This window comes from Aptenodytes patagonicus, chromosome 7 (assembly GCF_965638725.1).
Source record: "Aptenodytes patagonicus chromosome 7, bAptPat1.pri.cur, whole genome shotgun sequence".
Taxonomy (NCBI): domain Eukaryota; kingdom Metazoa; phylum Chordata; class Aves; order Sphenisciformes; family Spheniscidae; genus Aptenodytes; species Aptenodytes patagonicus.
The window spans coordinates 35,505,253-35,530,362 of record NC_134955.1 but is presented as its reverse complement, the minus strand read 5'-3'; the positions used below and the strand labels follow the sequence as shown (position 1 = coordinate 35,530,362).

The 25,110-nt window shown below is 37.2% G+C and overlaps 1 protein-coding gene across 22 annotated transcripts in view; it reads left to right on the top strand.

Annotated features, from left to right (window-relative positions):
• The window catches only part of GPHN (gephyrin), a 301,882-nt gene that overhangs the window by 252,302 nt on the left and 24,470 nt on the right, over positions 1-25,110 (top strand). For all 22 annotated transcript variants that reach the window (XM_076344877.1, XM_076344875.1, XM_076344873.1 and 19 more), the window contains 6 exons: positions 4,249-4,341; positions 7,835-7,890; positions 12,966-13,085; positions 17,334-17,392; positions 17,618-17,771; positions 19,732-19,853. In XM_076344877.1, the coding sequence (XP_076200992.1) occupies positions 4,249-4,341; positions 7,835-7,890; positions 12,966-13,085; positions 17,334-17,392; positions 17,618-17,771; positions 19,732-19,853 (604 nt within the window). The remainder of the gene's footprint in view (positions 1-4,248; positions 4,342-7,834; positions 7,891-12,965; positions 13,086-17,333; positions 17,393-17,617; positions 17,772-19,731; positions 19,854-25,110) is intronic.

Genomic DNA, 25,110 nt, shown 5'->3' with positions numbered 1-25,110 from the left:
TATAATTTTCTGCTGCAACATACTTTGGACAAGCTTTCACCATGTAATTTATTTTAATATTAAAAAACATTCAAAATATGGACTAAGTAACAGTTTTGTGTTAATACTGATAATGTTACCGTACCAATAACAGAGTGATTCTATTCAGACTACATGCGCTTCAAAATGTCCTTACAGAGATAGAATGGAGGTAATTGGTCTTAGCTAGATGCTTATATTCTCTATAGAGTTTTATATACTCTAATTTGTCAAAAAGGCAATTTGATTGTTTCTGGTTTTATTCCACTACATGGGAATATGCTGCCAAGGTAAGAGGTGGTGTTCTAGTATACTTTATAATGTCTTATTTGTTACTTCATTTTGCTCTTCCATATTACCTGATAACTGACATCAAGTTCAGGCTGATTTTAAGTCTGGAACATATTGATTTTTATTCCTGGCACTGTTATTCTTTAAAAAATAATGTTCTGAGTCTGCTGAGACACTTCAGTTATGACCCTCTTCTCTCCCACCCGAAATAAGAGTTAGGTACATGGTAAGATCATCAGCTGTAGAGATACATTCTTGGTTTAATATTCACATAATTGTATCAACAATGAAAACATTAACAAAGACATATTCCTTCATATTTTTGCACTGTAGTGCTAAATTGTATCTCACAAGTTATTTTTCAACAAATATACACTTACTTTAGCACTGTAAGATTTCCTAATACATAGTATGAAATTTCAGGATTGAGCCTTTAGGAGACATCCTAAAGGACACATCTGTGTCTGTGATACTGGAAATTCAATTCTCTTAATCTACAGATACAAATCTCAAGATGGAATCTCATTTTCAGAAGTTCTTAAGTGATCACCGTAGTGTTACACAGACAAATATATAGGATTTTTTTGTATAGGCATATATATGTATATGTGTGTGTGCACATGCGTGCACACACGTATATGTTAGTTTGCTAAAAAATGTTGATTTTGAAGAATACAATTAATTGAGAACCAGTTTTTCATTTAGTTATCTATTCATTTATTTTTCAGTTAATATACCTGTAATTTCAGGAGATAATAAAAATGTAGTCCTGGAGGTCTGAATCCTAACTGTACTCAGAAAAGCACTATTGTGCTGTGTTTGTTTTCTTTGTGGTTTTGTGTCTTGAATTAACACTGAGCTCCTGAAAATTATCTTTCAGGAGCACAATTTCTCTGTAAGGAAAGTGAAATGTTTAAAGTTCTAGGATTGCAATTTATTTCATTAACAAATTACCTAATTAATTTTACCTGATTTATTTACACTACTAAACATATTACATAGTATTCATCCTCATAAATAAAGCTGCTGAATGTCACTCTGTACAAGTAGCCAGTACAGTCCTGACTTTATTCTTGATTAAGTCAAGGCATGCTGTAGTCTCTCAAATCTATTCTCTCCTAACATAAGGGGGAGGATGAGTAAAGTTATCTTTTGAAACGTGACTTTCACATTGGTAAGTGTATTGCTCAGTGCCTGTATAGATCATTTAGCCTCTTCCATATTAAAAAAAATAAAATGGACAGTCTTAAAACATTTTACAGAAGTGCCATAAACCAAAGGCATCTGAAGCATATATCCCACCTGCCATCATCAATATCTGGTATGAAGCCCCCAGTTAGCCTTTTATTCCAGCTAAATGCAGCTACCTGAACATTGCTCCATGGGTACATAAGGTTAAGTTTTTAGACAGCAAGATAATGGTTATTCTTCTGAAACTAAGAAGAGGCAGAAGTTTAATTGATACTAAAAGTACAAAGCAGAGGCAATCCACACTTCATGGGCTTAAACCTCAGAACGGAGCAGCTTTTCTGATCTGGCCCAGGAGCCCTGTAACTTCTGTAGAGTTTGGGCATTTTTTTCCAGTGCTTATTCATTTTGAACTAGCTGATTATTTTGATAGAACTGCCTTTTCATATCACACTGAAGTGCTACCAGGGCAATCTTTACAAAATGGGAGCAAATCCATCACCTTTAGTACAATACCTGTCTCACTGCTTTATCCCAGTACCGATACACTGAGAAATCAAAATTCTTCACAGACCAGCACCAGTTTCACCAGCTAAGCTTTAGAAAATACCCAAATTTTGAAAGTGAGTTTAATGTAGTTCTCCATTTTGTGTTAGAATCGGAAAGCTATGGGCATCACAAGGGACAGTTTGATGACATTAAAATATAACATCTTTTTTGAATTACAATTAATCAAAATAAGGTCAAACAGTGTATTTCTAAAATAATTGCTCAAATAAAGGAGAGTACAGAGGTACTTCAGGTTGTCCTTTAGTTGCTGACTTGCTTCATTTTAAATGCCTAAGGCTTCAGCAAATAATTCTTACATTTTTCTCCCCTTAATGAAATTCATTCCCGCTACTGGCTGGCCATTTATTCCCTTCAAATATTGCATGGCAGAATGCCAGGAACATACTGTTCAACTTTGCTCTAATTGGTGTGATTTTGCATGCAGACAAGAAGTAAAAAGACACAACATACCTGCTAAAATTAGAAGCATCACTTTTGTATGAGCTTTCGTGCGTCTATGAACAGAGGGTGTTTTTACTAGGCCTTTGATAGCTGCCTTTTCTATGCTATAATTTAAATGTCTATGTCTGCATTCTTTTTTTCAGTGCAAGTGTACAAGCTCTCGTGAGCTTTCTAATAACTTCTATATTGTGTATCACAGAGAGTGATACGCAGTGATGCACAGACGTATTAATAGCCATCACAAAGGTGCTTTTCTAGTTGCTTTAAAAGGTTTTATCAGCATTTTCATGGCAACACCTATTTCAAAAATGCAACATAAATATTCACCTCAGGCTACAAGTTGATACATATGGATGTGAGCACAATGATGTTATAGTTATTATAATTAATTACTAACTAAATCCCTTTGTGTTAATAAGTAAAATATAATCTCCATTATAATACCACTTCACTGGAGCTGAACATTTACAAATCAAGTAGGTGCACTTTTTAACAAAACCTATCCATTTAGTGTGCAATGTTAGGTCTTCTGCCTTGCCAGCAAATCCAGAACCACATCGATTTCCCTATCTGTAAAACAAGAAACACGCTTTATGTATGTCTCTCTTTTTTGGCGTGCCTGAAAGATCATAATCTGTAAAGTACATATCCACACAAATTCTCCAGGTAGAAGTATTCATGCATCCTCTCATTCCTTCATACTTTCAGCTGGATATTGCCTTCTTGTGCCACAACACACTCCTAAGAGCGATGGCCTCTATTATGAGATGAGCTTCCCTTCTACTTAGACATACTGGAATCAAGCCGATCTCAGTAGTTCTGACCCATGTGCCCCTTCCTAGTCCATCTAATCACACATAGAATAAATCTTCTTTCTCACTCTCCCACTGTATGAAGGGATAAGATACATATTTTCCACTCTGTTCCACATCATACTAAAAAAAACTCTTGCTGGCGCCGTAAAAGCAAGCAAGTAGTGCACACTTGACTGAGGATGAAGTAATTCATATCAGTCTCTACAGGGAGGCAGAGCCAAATTACAACTCATCAGTCATAGTTGCTAAGTGAAGGGAAAGAGTATGTTTGAAACAGCTATTAAAATATTTAGAACTATAACAGCGTAAATTTACATAAATGATCCTGACACTTATGTGCATTCACCCTCCATTAAGCAGAAACGCTCTCAGCAATTAGGCAAAGCTAATCTATTGCAAAACTTCTTTGTCAATTTTATGGAAACTTGTCCATCATTACTGTTAATGTTGAGTCCTCTGGGCACAATCCATCACTTCTCACCTTTTGCACATGGGATTTACTTTTGAAATGTTATTTTAAAAGCTTTTAAAAAAAGAACTTTTTTTTAAAAATTGAAATACAAGAAAGTGTGTGTTTTTAAGAGATTTCAGGAGAAAAAGTTGTCCTGAAGAAACAAATACTTGTTTTTTCTGTCTGATCCTCTATCAGAGCTATTACCTCTGGGTTTGGATACTTGGCATTCAGATATACTGTCAACAATTTCATCATAACCAGGAACACAGACTGACTGAACAAATCTTTCATCAGTACTTTCAGACTCGTCTTTTTTCATTTATGTAGAGGCAGAAATCAAAAACCTGAGAGCTCTGTTCATGTCACATACACATACATTTCATCCATCAGAGCACACTGCTGTTCACTTCTTTTCCCTTTTACTAGCTGTAATGACATGGAGCACGGTCTTTTCTCTTTTCTCTTTTCTAGATGGAATGGGCCGAGTCCTTGCTCAAGATGTATATGCAAAAGATAATCTACCACCATTTCCAGCATCAGTAAAAGACGGCTACGCTGTCAGAGGTAAACACTCACTTTGTAGACATGCAGTATTGTGTCTGTAAAACCACTTTATAACGTTAGTTCAATTGTTTTGGATCCGGCAATGGTTATTTTGGTTGAGATTTGATTCAGATCATTGCTGAAGTCACAGTTACGTAGAATGCAGCTGTCTCGAAGGAAGACCATAAAGTTGAATTCAGATCTTTTAAGTGGATACATATGTACATGAGCAAATGTACATCCATGTGTGCTCATAGACATGCACCTGAGTTGCTAGTGAGTTTCTTGGAAATTCAGGAGAGTAACAGAACATCTGTTTCTGAATGACAGATTCTTCTTCTATTCCTCTGTTGTTGATTTAATCAGGAATTTCTTACATATCTGTTGCTTTTTGAACTGTCACAGATCCAGCTTCCTATTTGTGAATTATTTTATCATTGCATTAGAGAATTTTCAAAAATACATATCAGAATGTACTCTTACAGAGGCACCTCAAAAGAAAAGCTCATTTTTACTTTGAAAATATTGCAGTTGCTGTATAAAAATAAAATGAGTTAGTGTGACTTTACGGAGCAAGAAGTGAGTGGTTTCCCAGGAGACCCGAATCCATCTTCTGCTTTGCCACTAGGTGCTGCATGATTTTGAGCAAGTTGCTTCTCTGTGCATCAGTTTTTCCCTTTGTAAAGTAAGACTGATGATGCTCACCTCAGATATCTATGGAGGAAATTAAAATATATATGATTGAACGTTATACTAGTAGTGATTTCATTGTGGTAGGGGTTGCATCATCGTAACACCATGTTGAAATTTGGACACAATAGCCAACTTTCTTCTAGGGACATTAAAATACCTTTTTTGTTACTGGCAGCTGAAACAATGGAACGCAACTGCCCATGAAATAGACTGTCTACAAATCCAGGCAATGGATGTAGTCCAATAGCTTCCCCATGGATTTGATATAAAAATAAAATTCCAGGTCTACAAGATGGGTTTGACTGCAGCTGTCTGTCATCTATGTGTGTGAGAGACAGGCAGACCAAAATGACCAGTAATAGTGGCAAGGGAGTGCAGATGTAGCCAGAGAAATACAGGTAATATAACGCTGAGAAAAGCTGAGAGGGGGAGCTCTGAGTAGAATGCTGACTGACAAGGGCCTTGGGATCAAGCAAATGCTGTCTTGCAACTTGATTGCTACAAGGTAAGGGAAAGTACAAGTACAATCTCAGTAAACACGCAGAATGAGCGGAATGATCATGAACGCTGTCTTCAACAACTTCTGTCAGAACCAACACACAAGACCCTAATTTTGGTGGTGCATTCAAATAGAGTAACAGTAAGGTACTTGAATGTGTCAAGAGGAGGGCAACAAAGCTGGTGAAAGGGCTGGAAGGAATGTCTTGTGAGGAGCAGCTAAGGACTTCGGGTTTGTCTAGCTTGGAGAAAAGGAGGCTGAGAGGCAACCTCACTGCTCTCTACAGCTTCCTGGGGAGGGGAAGTGGAGAGGGAGGCGCTGATCTCTTCTCCTGGGTATCCAGTGATAGGACGCGTGGGAATGGTTCAAAGCTGCGCCAGGGGAGGTTTAGACTGGACATTAGGAAGCATTTCTCTACTGAGAGGGTGGTCAAGGACTGGAACAGGCTTCCTAGAGAGGTGGTCGATGCCCCATGCCTGTCAGTGTTTAAGAGGCATTTGGACAATGCCCTTAATAATTTGCTTTAACTTTTGGTCAGCCCTGAAGTGGTCAGGCAGTTGGACTAGATGATTGCTGTAGGTCCCTTCCAACGGAAATATTCTATTCTATTCTGTTCTGTTCTGTTCTGTTCTGTTCTATTCTATTCTATTCTATTCTATTCTATTCTTCTTGTAGACCTGTTATCTCAGAACATGAGAAACAAAGCTTGTAGGCAGAAATAATATTGACTACATTAACGGATATTTTTTACAAAAAAATAAAGGATTAGCTTTCAGTCACATAAACCTGTCTGCCCCAAAACCTTGTCCACTTTTTTCAAGCTTTATCAGTTGTACATCACCTATAAACTTTGTCTCCGTATCATTACTAATGGGGGAATGAAATCTAATTCAGTAGCATTTTATCAGGTTTAAAATAATTTAGCTATTAGGGAATTTTTTTCTCTTCTTTTGCTGGATCATCCCAGTGCATTTTTTTCAGTGAAGGTGTGACAACTGTATTCAGTAGTATTATATGCATTATTCAAAGACAAGTAGTTGAAAAGTCCTTTTCCACTTTCTTATTTTAGAGTTTGTTCTAAAGCTCATAGATTAGGCTGTTTGATAGGCTTTTAAAGTTAAGTTGATCATTAGTCTTCAAACATGACTAAATACCATAGATCATCATCTGCAGAGTTGCAGCTGATATATGAGTACAAATGTAATAAATCATTGTACAGACTGAATGGGCATCCTTCCTGAAAGCAGTTCTTCTCAATATGATAAGGTTATCTAGCTGTATATTCAGGGCTTTTGAAATAAAAAAGAAAGTATTAAGTTAAAGATTGTCACTGATTAGACTTCATCTCTGGGAAATCAGCTTTTGACAGTTACAGATTTAAAATTAATAAAAAGACATATTTAAATGTGAGCGTACAAACCCAGTTTGCCTGAACACTCTTGACAGCATGCCTGCTGTGCTTGGGCAGGCAGAGTTGCTTGTGCTCCATACATGCTTTACACCATAGTAGAGCCTGTAATACCACTAATGCAACTTGTTGAAAACCTTTGAGGCAGGCAGAAGCTTAAACTTCGTTAGTAACGGTGCCTTTGTTGTCCCTGTAAAAATACACATTTTGCTAAATTAGAAGTCCTGGAGACTTTCAGTTTATTAAATCAACGATCTCTGACTTTCAGTTTTCAGAATGGCTTCAGTGAAAGGTATAAGGTAACTAGTTCAGTGCTACCTCCTAAAATTACAAAAAGGAACAGAACCCAGACTTCTAATGTAGCAGTCCAAGTTGCATTATCTTAGCCCTAGTGCTCTTCAGAAAATGCCAAACCTGTATGGTTTTCTACACAGTCTGTAACCACTTCCCTTGTCCACGTTTTCCTCCAAAGGCAGAGGTAGAATCTAGAAATGTCAATATTCCATCGTTGTCTAGAAAAAAGATACGCAATACACTTACAAAATATGTGATTCCCCTGTGTTAGTTTCACATGGAAAAAGATTTGCTCGCGGTGGACATTTTTATAAAAATAATCTCATGAACACTCTTAAATCTTTGTTATTAATGTAATTCCTCCTAACCTCCTTTTACTTGATCCCATATTGCCCAGAAACTTTCAGTTAAAAGTACTATAGAACCTGTAATTTTCAGAATAATAAACACAGCTTAAAAGGATTTAAAATGTGAAATGTTTGCAAAACTTCTATAACCTTTGTCATGCTGACACTGAAGAACTGAATCTTAGATCATGCTTTCGTTCTCCTCTTCTTAATTTCTAATGCCATCATTTGTTTTGGTTCAGCCTTTATCACTTGTATTGTCCATCTTAACAGCTGCTGATGGCCCTGGAGATCGATTCATCATAGGGGAATCCCAGGCTGGTGAGCAGGTGAGCACAATTTCTTTTCTCTTTTTTTCTTTTAATGTATTTTTCTTTTGTAAGATATCGCTTTGTATTTTTACAAGCCTTGCTAGTGCTCCAAAACTCAATATTCTTGGAGGTGGCATGAAGTAGGACACAGCTGTACCTCCTGCTATGTGCCTTGGGACATGATTTCAGAAAGTGAGGTCGTACGGTTACATAAGGAACTAACAAGGATATCCCAAAATACTTCAGAGCATTGTGCTGACATGTCCGATAGGAGTTCATACACTAATGTTCTGCCCTAGTACAATGTTAGAGGACATAAGGTTTCTAGCGGCATTACAATTCATAAACAGAGAAAAGCAAGATTTAACCCCTTCTTGCTGACAGATTTTAAAAGGGACATCAGCCCAATAACTGTTTCCACAAGCTGCTTGCATATTTCACACTGATACCTGCAAAACAAAGTGTAAGAATTTTGTATGAAGCCTTTAAAGGTAGGTAATGATCAGAACAATCTTGGGGAAGGCTGGCAGCAGCCTAGTTTGCAGTATTGCTCCTTTTCTGTTTGTTAAATCAAAAGAGCGTTTGTGCACCTTAGCAGATACATGGATTGAGCTTAAGAGCAAGTCGGGACAGCACCCATTCGTGACCTGCTGTGCTGTATAAATATTCATGAATGGACACTATTTGGGATTTGTTCTCAAACCCAAGAGTACATTTGATAAAGTTCCTGTACTAATACTGGGGTGATAGGAAAAAAATCAGTTGCGTACAACCACTTCTTTTATTCTGTCAATTTAATTGTACCTGCTACCTTCTTTTCAGGAGAGCATGGGTTAATCCAAAATGTTTCTCCAGCTATTTCAAGTACCAGTTTATAATTCTGTGTATTGTATGTGAAATTATGCAGAAATGGAATAAGTAACGGGCAAAACAAAGGATTAATCAGTTTTAATGAGGATTTTACAGGGTGGCCATTTTGACTGCTAAACAAAAGAGTCTCGAATAAAATAGATGCATTACAAAAGTTGTTTCAGGTTTTAGAAGTATTACCAGTTGCAGGATTGTTCCTTTTTTTTAAATGGAGTTGAACTGCCTCTGAATGTATAATAGACATTTAATTTGGCTAATCATGATAGATACAGAGAACTATGAAAATAATTTTTGTTGTAGTTCCCATCCATCATCGTGAATTATACTTTGGTATAACAGACATCTTCTCAATACTGATATTCATGTGAACTTAGATTAATGAATCTGTTATACAAAACATGTAAAATTACTTTAAACACTAAAAAAAGTAAACTAATGAATTTCACCTGCCTTGGATTTTTAGCCCTACTGTCTGCATTTTCAAGCATTAGTCCAGAATCCAAAAGACTGACAACTATTTCTACAACCCTTTTTATGGTCACTATAAAATAGCAAGAACTAGCAGAGCAACCTGCTGAATTACCATTCCTATCATTATTCACCTGTCATCAATATTATCATTTTGCTAGTTAAAAAATATAACAGCACAGTGGTGCTTAAAAACAGTACTGTTGAAGCTGTGTCTAATGGGGAGGACTGCCCACAGGTCTAAAGGGTTTCAGTGTCCTAATGAGTTCGGCAGGAAAGGATAAAAGGGCAAATGGGAGCTTGCTTCCTTCCTACAAAATTCAAGAGCTCACAAATGTCTCTCTGCAGGGACAGTCTGTCCTCCCACATTAATGGGAGGACATTAATGTTCCTCTCTGGCAAGGAACAAAAATTGGGTGGGAGGAGGCACGCAGAGAGAGAATAATTCTGGAAATACCAGTGGCAAGTTAAAAAAATGAGGCCGTTTACCTCTGAATAATTGGTCAAAGTTTTTTTCTTGGGCCAACACATCTTCAGGTTCATCTCCTTCCCAATAAATTATTTATAACCTTGGAAGACTCCTCAGTCTCATTTCACCCTTCAGTCACTCTCAGCAGCAACATTCTGCTTTTCATGTTACAGACCAATTAACAGAATGATTCACAGCAGGGAGTTCAAAATAGGTTTAGATTTGGCTTCTCCTGTAGGGAAAAAGGTTATGTAAAAGCTACGCAGCGAGGAAGAAAATGGGACCGAGAATTGCAGAGAGGCCATATAGCCAAGTTCGACATTTCTGTATCAATTTGTAAATTGTGTATTATTTTCTGATTCCATTTCCAGATGGTCGTGTTTATGTTAACAACCATTATTTATTTTGTATTGAGGAAAACTTTCAGACACTATCCTGCTTTGGGGAGGCTAGGGCACATTGAGAGTACTCGTTATGAGCCATCCACATGGCCTCTGTGTGAAAAACTCTACCATGGGGAGCAATGATTTTCCTCCTATAGACTTGCATAGCTGGAGCTTAGCATTTCCTGGAAGACTTTCTAAAGATGTTTGTAAGAAGCACTGTGACTAACCAGCTATAATATAGGAGGGAAAACAGACGTTTTTCACCTTTCCATTAACTTGGGCCTTTTTACAGAAAGGAGCATGGGTCATTGTAAATCATGCAGGAGAGGTGTAATCATGTGCAAGAGGAAATGCCTGAGATGGGGGCTGTGCTCGATGGATTATTTTTGGTTTTTATTCAGTGACTAACATTAAATAGATTGTCAGTGATGAAGGCAAAGGACAGAAGCCAGTACTGCCCTATTCCAGGTAAGTGTGAGATCTCAAAGGCCTTTAAAAGAGCTTCTGTGAAATTGTTGTACATTAATATGCTTTCTGAGAAGGAATCATTTCTTCATCTTCATAGTCTCTAGCACAGAAGAACACAGCCCTGCAGATTCACACACAAATCTGATGGTTGACTTGTGTTCATAAAGTTAATCTGATCAAATTCTCAAAGGACAAAAAGGAAATTAAATATATGAGCAACCAATTCTAAAAGCAATTGTTACTGTATCATGAATTTGTTTAAATGTTTCACATCATTACACCTCAAAAAATTAACTTACCTAGTAATAAGCTCCAAAAGCATGGATAGTTACAGCGTATTTTATCACCATAGGCACTGATTCCTGGCAGAGTCCTAGACATTTTGTATTCTTTGTGGTTCTTGGGGCCCAAAAAACACATTTTAAATGGGAGAATTTTTTTATGCAATACATTTTTCCTCTAAAAATTGTCACTAATGACATAAATACGTAAATAAACATAAATAAATACATAGACATAAATAAAGTTCAAAACAGTATTACCTATTTGTCATGTGCCTATAGACTATATCTACAACAATATGCAAAAGAGCTCCCATAATCCAAGGCATAAGCTTTGCCTTTTGTAATACTTGTTTTCATAAAAATCAGACTAACACACTAGACAAGATTATTTTCACTTTTAAGCATCTTCAGTATAAATGGCAGCATCTCAGCTATTCATTCACAGTTCCTTGCATAGTCAGTGGTGAGAAATAAATACCATTTTAAAAAAGAAGTATTATTTTTATGTCATCTGTTTTAGATACCTACTTTAGGATAACATGAATCTTGCCCTAAAAACACACTAACCATGACATCTGGCAAGTGTGATCTTTTTTTTAGTTTGTTTTAGCATTTTATTTATGTTCTTCTCAAAGGATGTTAGATTTCCGTTACCCTTAGAAAAGGGTCAGGTTTCAGTCAACTCCAGGCTCAGTTGTTTCTTGGGATACATAGGTCACTGTGATACTGTGGTAAACCAGGTACAAACCCTTTCCAGCCTCTCCCTAGGGCTTCTGTCCCAATGAGCAATCTTTGAAATACACACATTTCAAAGTAATACTCACATTTCAGAGGTTATGACAGTGCTGAAATGGAGTAGAAGAATGGGCAAGGCAAACAGAGCTTTGCGCAGCTGAAACGTTGGCCGCCGGTCTAGAATTTGCAGATAGACGTCTAACAGCCTCCTGTCAGAAGTCATGGAGTAAATGACTGCTGGGCGTCAGCAGGTAATAGTGCTCGGGCAGTACTGCTTGCAGGTCTGTGGGTGGATATCAAATACATGCTAATCACAGTCTGAGAAGTCCTGGACATATTCCAATGCTGCATATGGAATATAGAGTCAATCTGCACATGAATTATGCGTGTGACACGTACAGAATATGTTGGTCTGATCACAGCTGTGTAGATCTGTGTGTAGCACATGTTCACTAATAACAGCAAAGCCTAAATAAGTTGGGCTTACTAAAGTGCTGCAGGGAGCAAGCACTCATATTCCAGCAATGACATCTCAATCATCATACCAGCTTCTTTTAGTTGCATTTTTTTAGAAAGATTTTTCTTTTAGTTATTTATTTCTTAAGTGGTTATGGTCAAATTGCAATTTTACTCTGGACTTTGAAAAATGTGTATTAAAATAGGCTGCCTGGTGAGAAATTTTATTAAAACCATGTCATTTGTTTTATCATGTTGTTCTGATATTTTTCTGTTCTTTGTATTGCTTCTGCTGAAACTTTGTAATGTACTGTGACTTTACATAATTGTAGAATATTGTCAATTTTAGGCTTTGCTAAACTGCCCCTCACAAAGATAGATATTCTATGTGAACTAGTGTTGAGCTGTCTCTCAGTATGAGGAAATCTGCTTAAAAATGAAGCAGCTGGTTACATTACTTTACTTACAAGCTGCTGGTTTTCCATATATAGTATGCTGGTAAAACAAAACAGAACAAAAACCCAACCAAACCAAAGCAAATTTCAACCCTGGGGACCAGAGTACTCTGCAAAAATATTTATGTACAAAGAACTACTCGATTTTTTGCTCATGTAAGTTTCTAGAAGGTCACCATCTAACTTACATTTCTGAGCCAGTTATTTTTCTGAGCCAACCAGAGTATCCGTATATTGCTTCTTCTGAAAGTTATTCTTGTGATAGAAATCTAAGGGGAAAAATCTGAAGCCAACTAGTATGTGACCATATAAAAAAAGCCAGATCTGAAGCAATGACCCAATGATCTTTAAATACATTGGAGTTTATACCTGTTGATATCACCAGCAGTATATCGAGTCATGCCACAAATAAGAATTCTAGTCTTTCAGATTACTTCCATAAAGTTCAAATGGTTTGAGATTTTTCTTTTCAAAAGTAAATTAATTTTTGTTTATTTTTCAGCCAACTCAGACTGTGATGCCGGGTCAGGTAATGCGTGTTACAACTGGTGCTCCAATTCCATGTGGTGCTGATGCAGTGGTGCAAGTGGAAGATACAGAGCTCATCAGGGAATCGGATGATGTGAGTCACAAGTTAAAACTCTTTTTTTGTGTGCAGCAGAAAATCGCTCATGATACAATCCTGTAAATAGGAAAGATAGGCCTACAGAAAAGTTCTTCAGTTAATCTCAGAAGTTTGAGGATTTTCACATCAGTTCCTAGTGGCAATTCTACTCACTTTTTCAGGCTGTGATAACAGTACCCCAGACCTACCTGTCCTGACATTGATTTTTCATCACAGTTGTTGAATGCTGACACCAAAGTATTTGGGAGCATGATTTGAGTGAAAGGCAAATGCCTCCTGGAGATCCATAACTACAGTCCAATTTGAGTGCCTAGTGTATTCACATTTTAAAATACAAAGTAGTGGCAATCAGACATTATATTTCCTTCTTTTCTACTGAGTTCACATGTAGCAGTAGAGCAATCTTCTTTATATTTCAGGATCATCCTGAAACTCAGCAAGATTAGGACTTTAAAAGTTCTCCTAAACTCACCCAGTAAGAAGGGGAAAAGTTTTCTTAAAATACATATTGATCCCAGAATAATACATTGAAATATTGCAGTGCAGCATTACCGCTGATGTAAAGCTGAATATGATTTTCTGTGGGAAACTGAACTGTTTTAAGTGCTGCAAAATCCATGGGATGACTTGGATTATTTTGAACTATGCTATGAAGATGGTTCTGTATTATCAGAGTTGGTCTCATTTCAGCAAAGGTGAATTTGGTGGATTTTGGAGAATGTCTTGTCCACATATCTTGCAATATGTGGATTCTCCCTCTCTTTCTCCAATAGACCTCTGTGCTCCTTTAAAATGAGAAAATTACTGAATTTAAGACCTCTGAAAACCAGGAAATGGACAAGGTGCATATTCCCCCAGAACATAGTCTTAACTCTGTTTAATTTGAACAGCTTTTCCAGCATACCTATAAATCATATTAACGCTGTACCTTACAGATGCTGCAAAATACCACAGAAAAAATATGAGTACTGTAGTACTAATTCTGTACACACAGTTGTCTTAACAGAGTAAAATGTGTTTTTTGATGAAGCACAGGAGCTGTCTGTAGACAACTGTATCCCAAACAGTCCATCTTAGACTTCCTTTGTGTTCAGAGAATTCCTTCTGAATCATTACCTTCACTTACCCAGCTGTGATTTCAGGACACCATCGTCATGTTTGCCATCATCTGACAGATTTTAGGGCAAGAAGGTATGTCACTTACTGACACAACTTCCAAGTTCAGTTTTGGAATGAAGTGTGTGCACGGTTCTCTGCTCAAATCAGCCTTTGCTCCTCTGCTGCTGTTCTGACAAGCTGTTCCACTTCGCCATAGCTCTATGCTAGCATTGCGATTGCAGCTAGGGTGTAAGCAGATGAATTCTCATGTTCAAAGCTGATGAAGACAGCAAAAACTGAAACATACTCTCATGATCCTTTCTCATGCCTTATTACTGTAAATGCATAGATTTTTACATCTGATGAAGTCAGCAAGCTGTCTAGGCTGGCCTTCTTCCTAACAGAGAATTTATTGAGTCAGTCCTGCTTTGAAGTTACAGATGTGTATGTGTAGATTATGTCTTCCCATAAAATACACCATTGCCTTCACTGCTTGTTAATCATTCCATTAGCCTTACTGAGCAAGTTTTCTGTGGCCATTGCCCACCTCATCCTGAGAGGACTATCCCATTGCAGAGCAACATACATGATAACCTGTTATTTTCTACTTCTTCTTTGGATGACTGTCTTCCTGGATTCCACTTCTTCTGTGCATGTTCTCCTCTGCAGCGAGAACAGATTATTTGGCTATGTGCTTAAACTCTGAATTTTTTAGCGAACTTTTAGCGAGTCATCAGCCACCTTTAGCTTCCTTTTCCTGCCTATAAGTGTGAGGTAGAACTCTAGTTTCTACTTGTCCTTGAATATGCCACTCTGCTAATCCTGTACATAAATAATTAGCATAGTTTAATTAAGATGTTATTTTTCTCTCCTTCTTCATGCCTGGGTGACTACATATTTCAATAATATTTTTCTTTTTAGTGTTAAGAACTCCTTCAGGGCTGGGATTTAACTGAAATGAAATCTCTACTATCTGAAAGATGTTCTTCTGAAAAAACAGAGAGTACACTTAAAAGGAGTTCCTTGACCTCTAGTTGTGGTAGCAGTACTTAAATACCATAGCAAGCATTCCCCAAATGACTGTAAAAGTCACAGGCCTGAAGGGAATTACATCCATCCAGCAGGAAGAAAAATTCTCATCAGCTTGCCAAATGCACAATCATTGAGAAAGATCCTTGCAAAAACATGTCTACACCCTTTTCATTTTGAGTTTTTATGTCACCTTGTAGGAAAAAGGAGGCCAATGTGATCAAGCAAAACAAGAGTTAGATCCTACATCAAGACTGAGCATCAGTATATCAGTATGGATGCTGGCTGTTAACAACCATCAGAGTAAACCACTCGGACATAGTTCAAAATATATTAATACACAGCAAGAAGAATGCTGCCTGATACACACCAAAAGGAAAATGTTCTCAACATAATGCCATACCTTCCTGCAAGCCCTACCTCTAGCCACCTTGAATTGTCTTGTATTCCTAAAGCATTCTGGGATATCCATCAGTTCCATAAATAAAAGTCTCTGCACATCACCATGTTGTCCACAGTCACACTTTCCACAGTGTGGGAATTACTAAATTCCTCAAAAGCCTTTTTTTTCTTGTTTCCCCTGATCCGGGAGTCCTAAATAGGACCTTTTCTATTACTCAAATGTATCATTGGCACTCCTCTTGATTCCCTAGAAACTTCCTAGCTATCTTTAAGTGTTACCAAAGATATGGAAAATTCAAATCTTCATGACTGGCCAACCATCCCCAGAGTGCCATAAAAATAAAATAATTCTTAGACTAACTGTTGCCCCAGATTTTCATCACAAGCCTAAAGTGTCTTTTACAGCTTCAGATGGGGATAACGGAGATAAAAGGACATCCTGGGCACCAGCACAGCCATTTTGGACACTAGCAGCCAAAAATAGTCTCTTCTCTTATACAAGAGGAGCAGGTATAAAAGAAACAGAATTTGCATTAAAAGCATATTTTGAAAATACTGTGGTAAAGTAAGAAATCATTTTTTTCAGGGTTGATGTTTTTGTTAGTCATTTCCTGGTTTTCAGGGGTTTAAATTTATCCATTTTCACAATAGGTAAACAGAATCACAGTCTGTAACAACATGTTCGTTAACTTTAACTTTGGGGCCTTTAGTTTAAAGCACTTAGTTTGAACTCAGAAAATGCAGTCCATATCACCTTTAAGAAAAGCGACAAGTCCCAGTGTCCTATACAACACTATCGTTCCTGTAAAACTTCCAAATGACAATGACGTGCCTTGTTTGTCTTGTCGTATTAGTGTCTGATTTATAACTTTGAGGTACGTAAAGTATGAAGCACTACATGATAATGTAAAAACTAAATCTGTTCCAGTCTAAGTAAGCGTAGATTTAGTGCTCCTGACAAGCTGGCAGTATCTCAAAGCTGAGTGTATATATCACCAACCCACTTGCAGATCTTATAGATTAAATATTAACAATGTAAGTCACATGCCATTTATTGGCATTGAATGAATCACCAAACCATTGAAATTCTGAAGAGGTCAACACAAATACTAAAGTAGGCATCAAACTTTTCAGGCCGCTGTCTCTTCTTCACAGTAAATACACATGATGAATAAGCCTCTTTCTGATTTGTACAAGGCTCTCAAGTAGGAGTTTCCACTACAGGAATCTACATGAAAATCCTGAACAGGTAGAGCATATAGCTTATTCCCACCTTTCTGCGGATGTAGTGGCATATTGCCTCTCTGACTAATGGTCTTTTTGAAATGCCATCTTTGAAAATGTTCGAGCAGATCAAGTTGGCTGAGAGGAGTAGAAAGAATCCACTCAGTATGCCAGACCAACAGACAAACATAGGACGTAACATAGGAAAGATATATAAACACAGGGATCATAAAAAAAGGAAGGCAAAACTGTATTCAGTGCTGGTCCTTCCCTGGTGAGCTCATCAGAGAGAATTTCTTATAAAGCTGTTCAGTTTTAGCACACATTGTTTCACTATCTTGACACACAGATCAGGGGAACAATGATGATGCTTAAACCATAAGGTCTCAGTGTAATGAGTAATGTAAGCTGTGTAGACTTCTGAGAAATTAAAGCTGATTAATCTTCTTTGAATAACCCAGCTGACCATATTTGATCTCCTTGTTTTTGTAGGGCACTGAAGAACTAGAGGTTCGAATCCTGGTGCAGGCTCGACCAGGCCAAGATATCAGGTCTGTAAACAGCCTACTTTATAAACAGTAAAATAATCTCTGTAAGGAATAGAAGGGACGGTGATTTTTATAGTCATTTTTTAACCATAAGTAGTACTGACATTTTGACAATCTGACTAATGAACATCCCTGGACACTCCTTACCTGGAGCAGGACTAATCAAGGAAAGATACTTTAAATCTGATTCTGTTTTTCTTTCTTTTTTTTCTGTGCTATGATTTTCAGACCTATAGGACATGACATTAAAAGAGGTGAATGTGTGCTGGCTAAAGGAACCCACATGGGTCCATCTGAGATTGGTCTCTTAGCAACTGTTGGAGTAACTGAAGTAGAAGTTAACAAGTTTCCAGTGGTTGCAGTCATGTCAACAGGGAATGAGGTAAGAAAAGTATCTTTAGAATCAAGGTCTGAATTACTATATCATCTTCGGGACAGTGTTTTGGATAGTGACTTTCACCCTATTCCTCACTTTTTGAGCTGCAACTCATGCTGACATGAGGTATTTCTGTGAGTGATCAACCCGTAATCAGCTGCTTGTTTTCTCCCTCGAGGGCTCTTTCACAAGTCTCACACAGTCTTTGCCAAAATGTTGGTAATGTATCCAACCATGTGCCAGCTGCTTTCCTCCTGCCAGCAAGGGAGGACCTGTGGGGTAGTCAGAGTTGTAATTCATACTGCCCATCATGACTGGAAGAGTAATTTCGTATGAGCAGCACTCCTCTGTAGCTATAGTGCAAATGGCAGATAACCTGTCTTTGAAAACTGAATAGTACTACCAAATGCCTTGCTGTAGTATTGTGCCTTAAAATTTTTTTTAATAGTAGCACATGTTGAAATCCAGACAATCTCCTGTTAGTAGAACTCCAGACCAGCTTTCTAATTGCTTTGTCTTAACTACATCAGAAAAATCAGGTTCAAGGTTAACTTAATTTACTAATTTTACATATGTTGTGGGTTCATCCCGGCTAGCAACTATGCTTGCTCATTCCTTCCCGGAGCGGGACAGAGAGAGAATAGGAAGAGCAAAAGCAAAAGAACTTGTGGGTTGACATAAAGTCAGTTGGAAGTTTAAAGACAGCATGAAGTTTGACCTATAATTTTGAGTATCCTTTGAGACAAACTTTCTGAAATCCAGACACAAACATAAACCCAATAGCTGTATTCTCATACAGCTTGAATATGTTGGATTTTGAAAGATTTTGAAAACTTTTAATATGTTGAATTTTGTCATCTGGTGGTGTTCTTACAACTTCCACAACCCCAGTGACAGGTTACTCTATGACTACTGGGTACTGTGGGTGGCTGAGGCCAGCCTTGCTGGGACAGAATCTTGCCAGATTTCATAACATAGACAGGGTGCGTCATGCAGGAAACATATCGCTAACCAAAGAACAAACCCAAAGAGCTACAAGGATTACAGGTGATGATTTTCTGAATAGTATCTTCTGTATGACTGACGGTTCTTGCATGTCATTAAAGGGTCCTTTACTGATGTGGGCACTCTCTTTTGTATCATGTGTTAAAAAAGAACCTGCACAGTGGGTTTCTTAAACATCCTATGGAAATCTTCACAAAAATAGAGCTGCTAGCCAAAGCATCAAAATTTAGCCATGCTCCACTTTTGGTTATTCTCACCTTACTACCTAACACTATTGTTGTAATTTTGACAGATACATTCTTCTTATTATTATTTACCTCCTGTCAATATTGTGTTGTCCTTCTATGTCCTACAAAAGAATTCCTAATATATGTAAAATATATGTTTACATATGTATGTTTTGTAGTTTAACTTCCAAAATATGTAACACGTAAGGCAATTGCCATGATACTGTCTTGAGAGAAAACTTTTCATCCAAAACAGTAATTGATATAAGAACCAAGCTTTAAGCTTCTGTCTATTATTCCAATACAGATTGTTGTATTTAAAAAATATCTCTACTGGTAAGTAGACAATGAACTTCAAAATTTCTTTTAATATCTTTAAATCTGGTTAGCAACATCAATGAGGTTCCTTTAAAATGATTTAAATAGAAGCAATGACTTGGAAACTTAAAGTTTGTGTTTTGGTTTCTAATGTTTGAGATTAGAAGCCAGGTACTCATAAGGAGAAAGAAGGTTTTGCAGACATGAACCAATAGAAACAAAGTAAGCAACATGGAGGACTGGACTAAACAAGCACATTACATATCTTACTAATTTAAATTCCCTAAATCACTTTACATGTCTATTTTATGATAGGTGTCTAAGAATATCCTGTCCAATCTGAAGAAGAAAATTCTCACTTGTGTAAAGGCACAGTATTCCAAGGAGACTGACTGAAAGTGTTTCTGGTTTTATAGCTACTGAATCCTGAAGATGACCTCTTGCCAGGAAAGATTCGGGACAGTAACCGTTCAACTCTCCTAGCTACAATCCAAGAACATGGCTATCCAACAATCAACCTGGGAATTGTGGGAGATAAGTAAGTACCACATGTTAGTAAAGATGTCACTTCATATTCATGCGGTGCACTTTATGGCATCCATGGAAAAAAGATATACCAGAGAAAATGTCACTCATTGCAAGTGTCACAGTGTTGTGACAGGGTACATCTTGGAGAAGATATTTTACCCTTTTCATCAGAGAAATAAATAAGTCTATTCTAATATTAAGAGGAATCATTTGATAAAATTTTTATTGAATGGTGTTTATCTTGTTTTGCCTTATGTTTGTTGAAACATCTATTACTGCTGCAAATTGAATTTATTGCTGCAGTATCATCACAAGCACCATACTTAACACACATAAGAGGAAACAATTCTACAGCAACTATACTTTTTTTCTGATCCAATAAAGGGAGAGGGAAAGTTTCTCTCGGAGTTTATTTTCCATGCCAAAATTAATTTAGAGTATAAAATTTCGTTAGATTCCGAGTAACTGTCTTTTGGGGAAGGCCCCACTGCTGGATGTTGTTCAGCATTTCCAGAAATATGTCAAAGAATTTAAAAGAATCAATTTTTTTTTTTCCTTCATTGGTCTCTCTACTTTGATTGCCACAGAGTACCCTGTGATCAGTCTTTCTGTTCATCTGACAGTGATTGCTCCTTGTTTCTCAGCGGTAGTGAAGTCACATCTCCTGTTGAGAGCTCTAGGATAAGTGATTGAAGTGTTCAGTCTTTTGTCCTTCGCAAGACTGTGCAGTGCCTGTCATCCATGGCTTGAGTTTCTCAGCATAACGTATTTCCTCAATTTATTGAGCCCCAAAGGCTTTGAACAGGCTTTCTTGTTTCTCATTTTGGGTATCAAACCAACCGACAGACTTGGTTTGATAGGGAGTTGTTCAGGTTCACCTCCACCTGTTTGAGAAAAAGGGTATCTCCTGGGAGTAGTTAAAAGTGAGGCCAGATCAGAAAGAAAAAAAAAGGGAAATAGTGAATTTCAGCACCCACGTTTCACATTGATTGATGACAAAATTCCCAAGCAGGGAGGCAAGGTTACTGCTAGGGAACAGCTCATTTCAAAACCAGTCTTCCCTAGTGCAGGATTCAATCCAAAACATCACTAGCATGACAGAAAGTATACAAATGGGCAAACCACTGCGTGGTTTTACAATATGTGAACCAACCTGAATGGTGGCTCCAGGAAATGCAGTTGTATTTGAAGTATTCGTGCAGGGAATGTGACACACAGCAACCGCAGCGGTTGTTGTGATCTTAGGGAAAGCAAACCCTTCTGGATACTCTCACTGCATCCAGGCATCTTTTTTGCTTCTCTGGCCTGGCAAAACTCCATTGCTCGTCCAAATAGCAATAAATATCAAAAACCTGCTGCCCACAAATGCTTCCAATTTCAGGTGGAGATTTCATGCAAACAGAGTCTAAACTCATGAGACTGTTCTTTCCAGGAATGGTATCTAAATGTCCTGGATCTCTAGAGTGTTTTCTATATTACAAGGACCTTTTTAGACTTTAAAACACAGGTAGCAAAGTTCTCAAATAAAACTATTATATCCAGAGCTCAGGTTCTAGATTTACATGTCTGAGAAAAAAGAAAACAGTCACAAAAAGGCTGTCAGCTCCTGAGAGTCATCTCTACATAAAAGAAGGGTTGGCAGGGTTTTTCCTCCAGCAAAATATTGGAGGTGGAACTTTTTGCTACCTGCATGACCAAAAGTTCCTGCTACTGTTATCAACATTACTGTCAATATCAACTTATATACTGTCATTGACAGTGGGTTAATCCAATGGAAAAGATGCTTTCCCTGAACATCTTTCTGGTAGCTCCTCTGCCAAAATAAGAATGTAAAGCTTGTTTGTTCTTTATGGCCTTGTCCTAACCAAATAGGTATAGTCTCAAATTTGCTGTAAAGTCAACACATCAAATGGAGAATTTAACTTAAGGTCATTGTGCAAAACTATAGCTATATACTCCATTGCCTTCAGGAATTTTTTCTGTGACCTCCTAGGCATGGAGTGTCTGTGAAGATAATTAATCTTGAAAGCTCTCAGTAATAAATAGCAAACAATTTTAGAATCATAGAATCATTTAGGTTGGAAAAGACCTTTAAGATCATCAGGTCCAACCGTAAACCTAACACTGCCAAGTCCACCACTAAACCATGTCCCTAAGTGCCACATCTACACGACTTTTAAATACCTCCAGGGATAGTGACTCAGCCACTTCCCTGGGCAGCCTGTTCCAATGCTTGATAACCCTGAATTTTTCCTAGTATCTAATCTAAACCTCCCCTGGCACAACTTGAGGCCATTTCCTCTCATCCTATCACTAGTTACTTGGGAGAAGAGACTGACACCCACCTCGCTACAACCTCCTTTCAGGTAGTTGTAGAGAGCGATGAGGTCTCCCCTCAGCCTCCTTTTCTCCAGGCTAAACGACCCCCGTTCCCTCAGCCGCTCCTCATAAGACTTGTTCTCCAGACCCCTCACCATCTTCGTTGTTCTTCTTTGGACACGCTCCAGCACCTCAATGTCTTTCTTGTAGTGAGATTTAAGGCCCAAGAGAATTTTTTTACTTTTCTACATTTTACTTTTCTATATTTTTTACAAATATGTTTTGTGACCCCTTTTTACTTGTTGAATGCTAGCTGAAAACCAGACAGCAAACATGTATCAGTGAAAGGTAGACAAGTGTCTGCTGTTAAAATGTTCTCTGTGTCTTGAGATAGTATTACCTTGGTAAAGGTAATAAGAGTTCTTTTTAAACTTTTGGTTTCATGCTTGGGGAGTCATTTCTGCAGAGGTAGTTACTTTAGCTCATAGAATAGAAATAATGAGCCTCCAATTGTAGAGTGATTTTGTACTTTGCAGTAAGTTTTGAAAAAATAATCCAGTACTGTTGACTTAGCCGAGAATCTTCCCCACCTGATACCACGATTCTGTCTTAGCAAGTCTTCTGCTGTTCTTCTCACACTCACATGCCCAATCCATATATTTACAACAAAATGCATCTGCAGTTCTATTTCAGTCAAAGGGAAAATCTGATTATGTAAATTAGTTTGGTAATAAGTATGGTATTATTTCAGTATGTAATAAAGCTACTAAGAGAATGTTGCCCATACAGTATACATCTTTTGGACTAACATGACTGATTTGATGGTGTACCATGGCACTTGAACAAATGCAAGAGACTTACCAGAGAGATCTTACAAAGGGTACAGTTTTGACATTTTAGTTAGCATGTTTATAGAAAAGATGAACAAGCCTTCAGTGTCTGTTACATGGTTTACTGGAGTTAAACCATAGATTATGTGTTTGTGTGTGCTCATGTATATGTGCAGTTCATTTTGTATGTATAATTTGTATCTAGACAGTGAGAAAGAGAAAGATTTTATATGCCTGCAATACCTACAGATGTAGTAAAAATACTGGCAAATGATACTTTTCAGAAGGGAAAATTAAAACTTGTAATTTTTCCTTCGACGGTATCACTGTAATGTATTTCTCCCTTCCCATATTTCATATTTGGGGTTTATGTTCTTTTATTTATTTATTTTTGTTTATACATTTTTACATTGAGTACATTTTTACTGCATTTTATTGATATGGTATACCACTTGCTGTATACCATAAACACTGAACGGAGTTTGAGAGAGCAGCTAATAGGGAGCACAGTTGAGTGTTACTATTGCTGTAACGGGTCAAGTTTTTTAACAAGCATGGAAATTCTGTCAGTCATGTTTACAGAGCCTAATATTCAAGCATGAAAATTGTTTTAGAGTAGTATTTGCAAGGACAAACTTAGAAGTAAGTAAGTATTCCTATATTTCATTTCAGCATATGAATTACTCAGAGGTGTTTAGGTAAGAAAATAGCTTGTCCAGCTGCTTTGAAGCCCAGGACTGTGGTACACGTAAACACATTCCAACAGAGAATGTGAAAGGATAGGGAAGCACGTGGAATGTCTGAGGGTGTCTGCAGAGTAGTTAGGAGCACTTTAAAAATGCCTTTGTGTATTAATCATATGTGAAGTTATATTTTGAACTGGCCACTCAAGTCTCACTTAGCCTATATTTGTATTTTCAGTTGAAACCAATATTTTACTTCTTTTGGGAGCATTTTAACAATTTCTGAGATTGTCATTGTTTGTTTCCATTCTCATAAATTGTGACTCAATATTCAAAATGAAAAACAGCAAGTCCAAAACATATAGATAAAATCTGCAGTAAAAATCCTAGAAGCAAGCAATAGGAGAAAAGAACAAACCTGGAAAATGCGATACAGCTGAAGTTATGTCTGGCTAGAAGCCAAGATTTTCTCTATTTGTGTTCTTAGCACGTAAAAACCAAGCTGTTTGAAAAGCACACAGCTCTGGGTAGAAATGGAAAATATTCCATTTCCAGAACTACTCCAAACACAAGAAAAATGCAAAACCAAAAAAAGGAAGAACCCTTCTGATGTTGTTCTTACTGTTGTGTCTTACATCTTTGTCTGAATCACAAAATCACTTGCTAAAAAATTGCAAAAACAACTGGCCAGTTAAAACTGGTATTCCAATGTACTTTTGAGTGTTGTCTCATATAACAAGACCAAGTTAAAAAGGTTTCTAATTTCATTTCCTTTGCTTATAGTCTGTGAAATTATTTGGTTCTTTGTAAACCATTGATAAAAACAAGAGTTACATCTCTGATCTGATCTGTAGCACTCTGCTAACTTAATTATCAGGATATTTTTGTGTCTGATTATTTCACTTGTGTTGTTCTTTGTATTCACTGTTTATTTAAAGCTGTGAAGTTTAGCCTTAGCAAAATCTGCTATAGCATGAGCCTCTGTTTTAGAAAGCCATCTTCCATTTGACAGTTTTCCTTCTATGAGAGACTCTCTTATTAAACTCGCTAAAGGATTTTGATCACATATGTAATGAATTCAATTTCCTCTGTTTTTACCTTTGTTTACATGAGTGCATTTTCCCTTTCTCTGCATTCTTGTCCCTACTTTCTAATTCCCTTGCCATTTTTCTCAGAGACATGTATAACTTTAGCTGCTTCAAGCTGCATTTCCATATATGAGCCTGTGATTTCACAATGGAGAGAGAAAGAATCTCTCTCTCTCCTTAGGAGAAACATTTAGGAAATTCATATTATCTGCTCAGTTGCTTTAAAAATTTATCAGAATAGTTATAAAATCAGCAGCATGTGAGCATTTTTCTACATTATAAATGATTAGTTTCTCATTTATATACCTCTCTTTTATGACATATTGTTTGACATAGAGCTCCTAAGT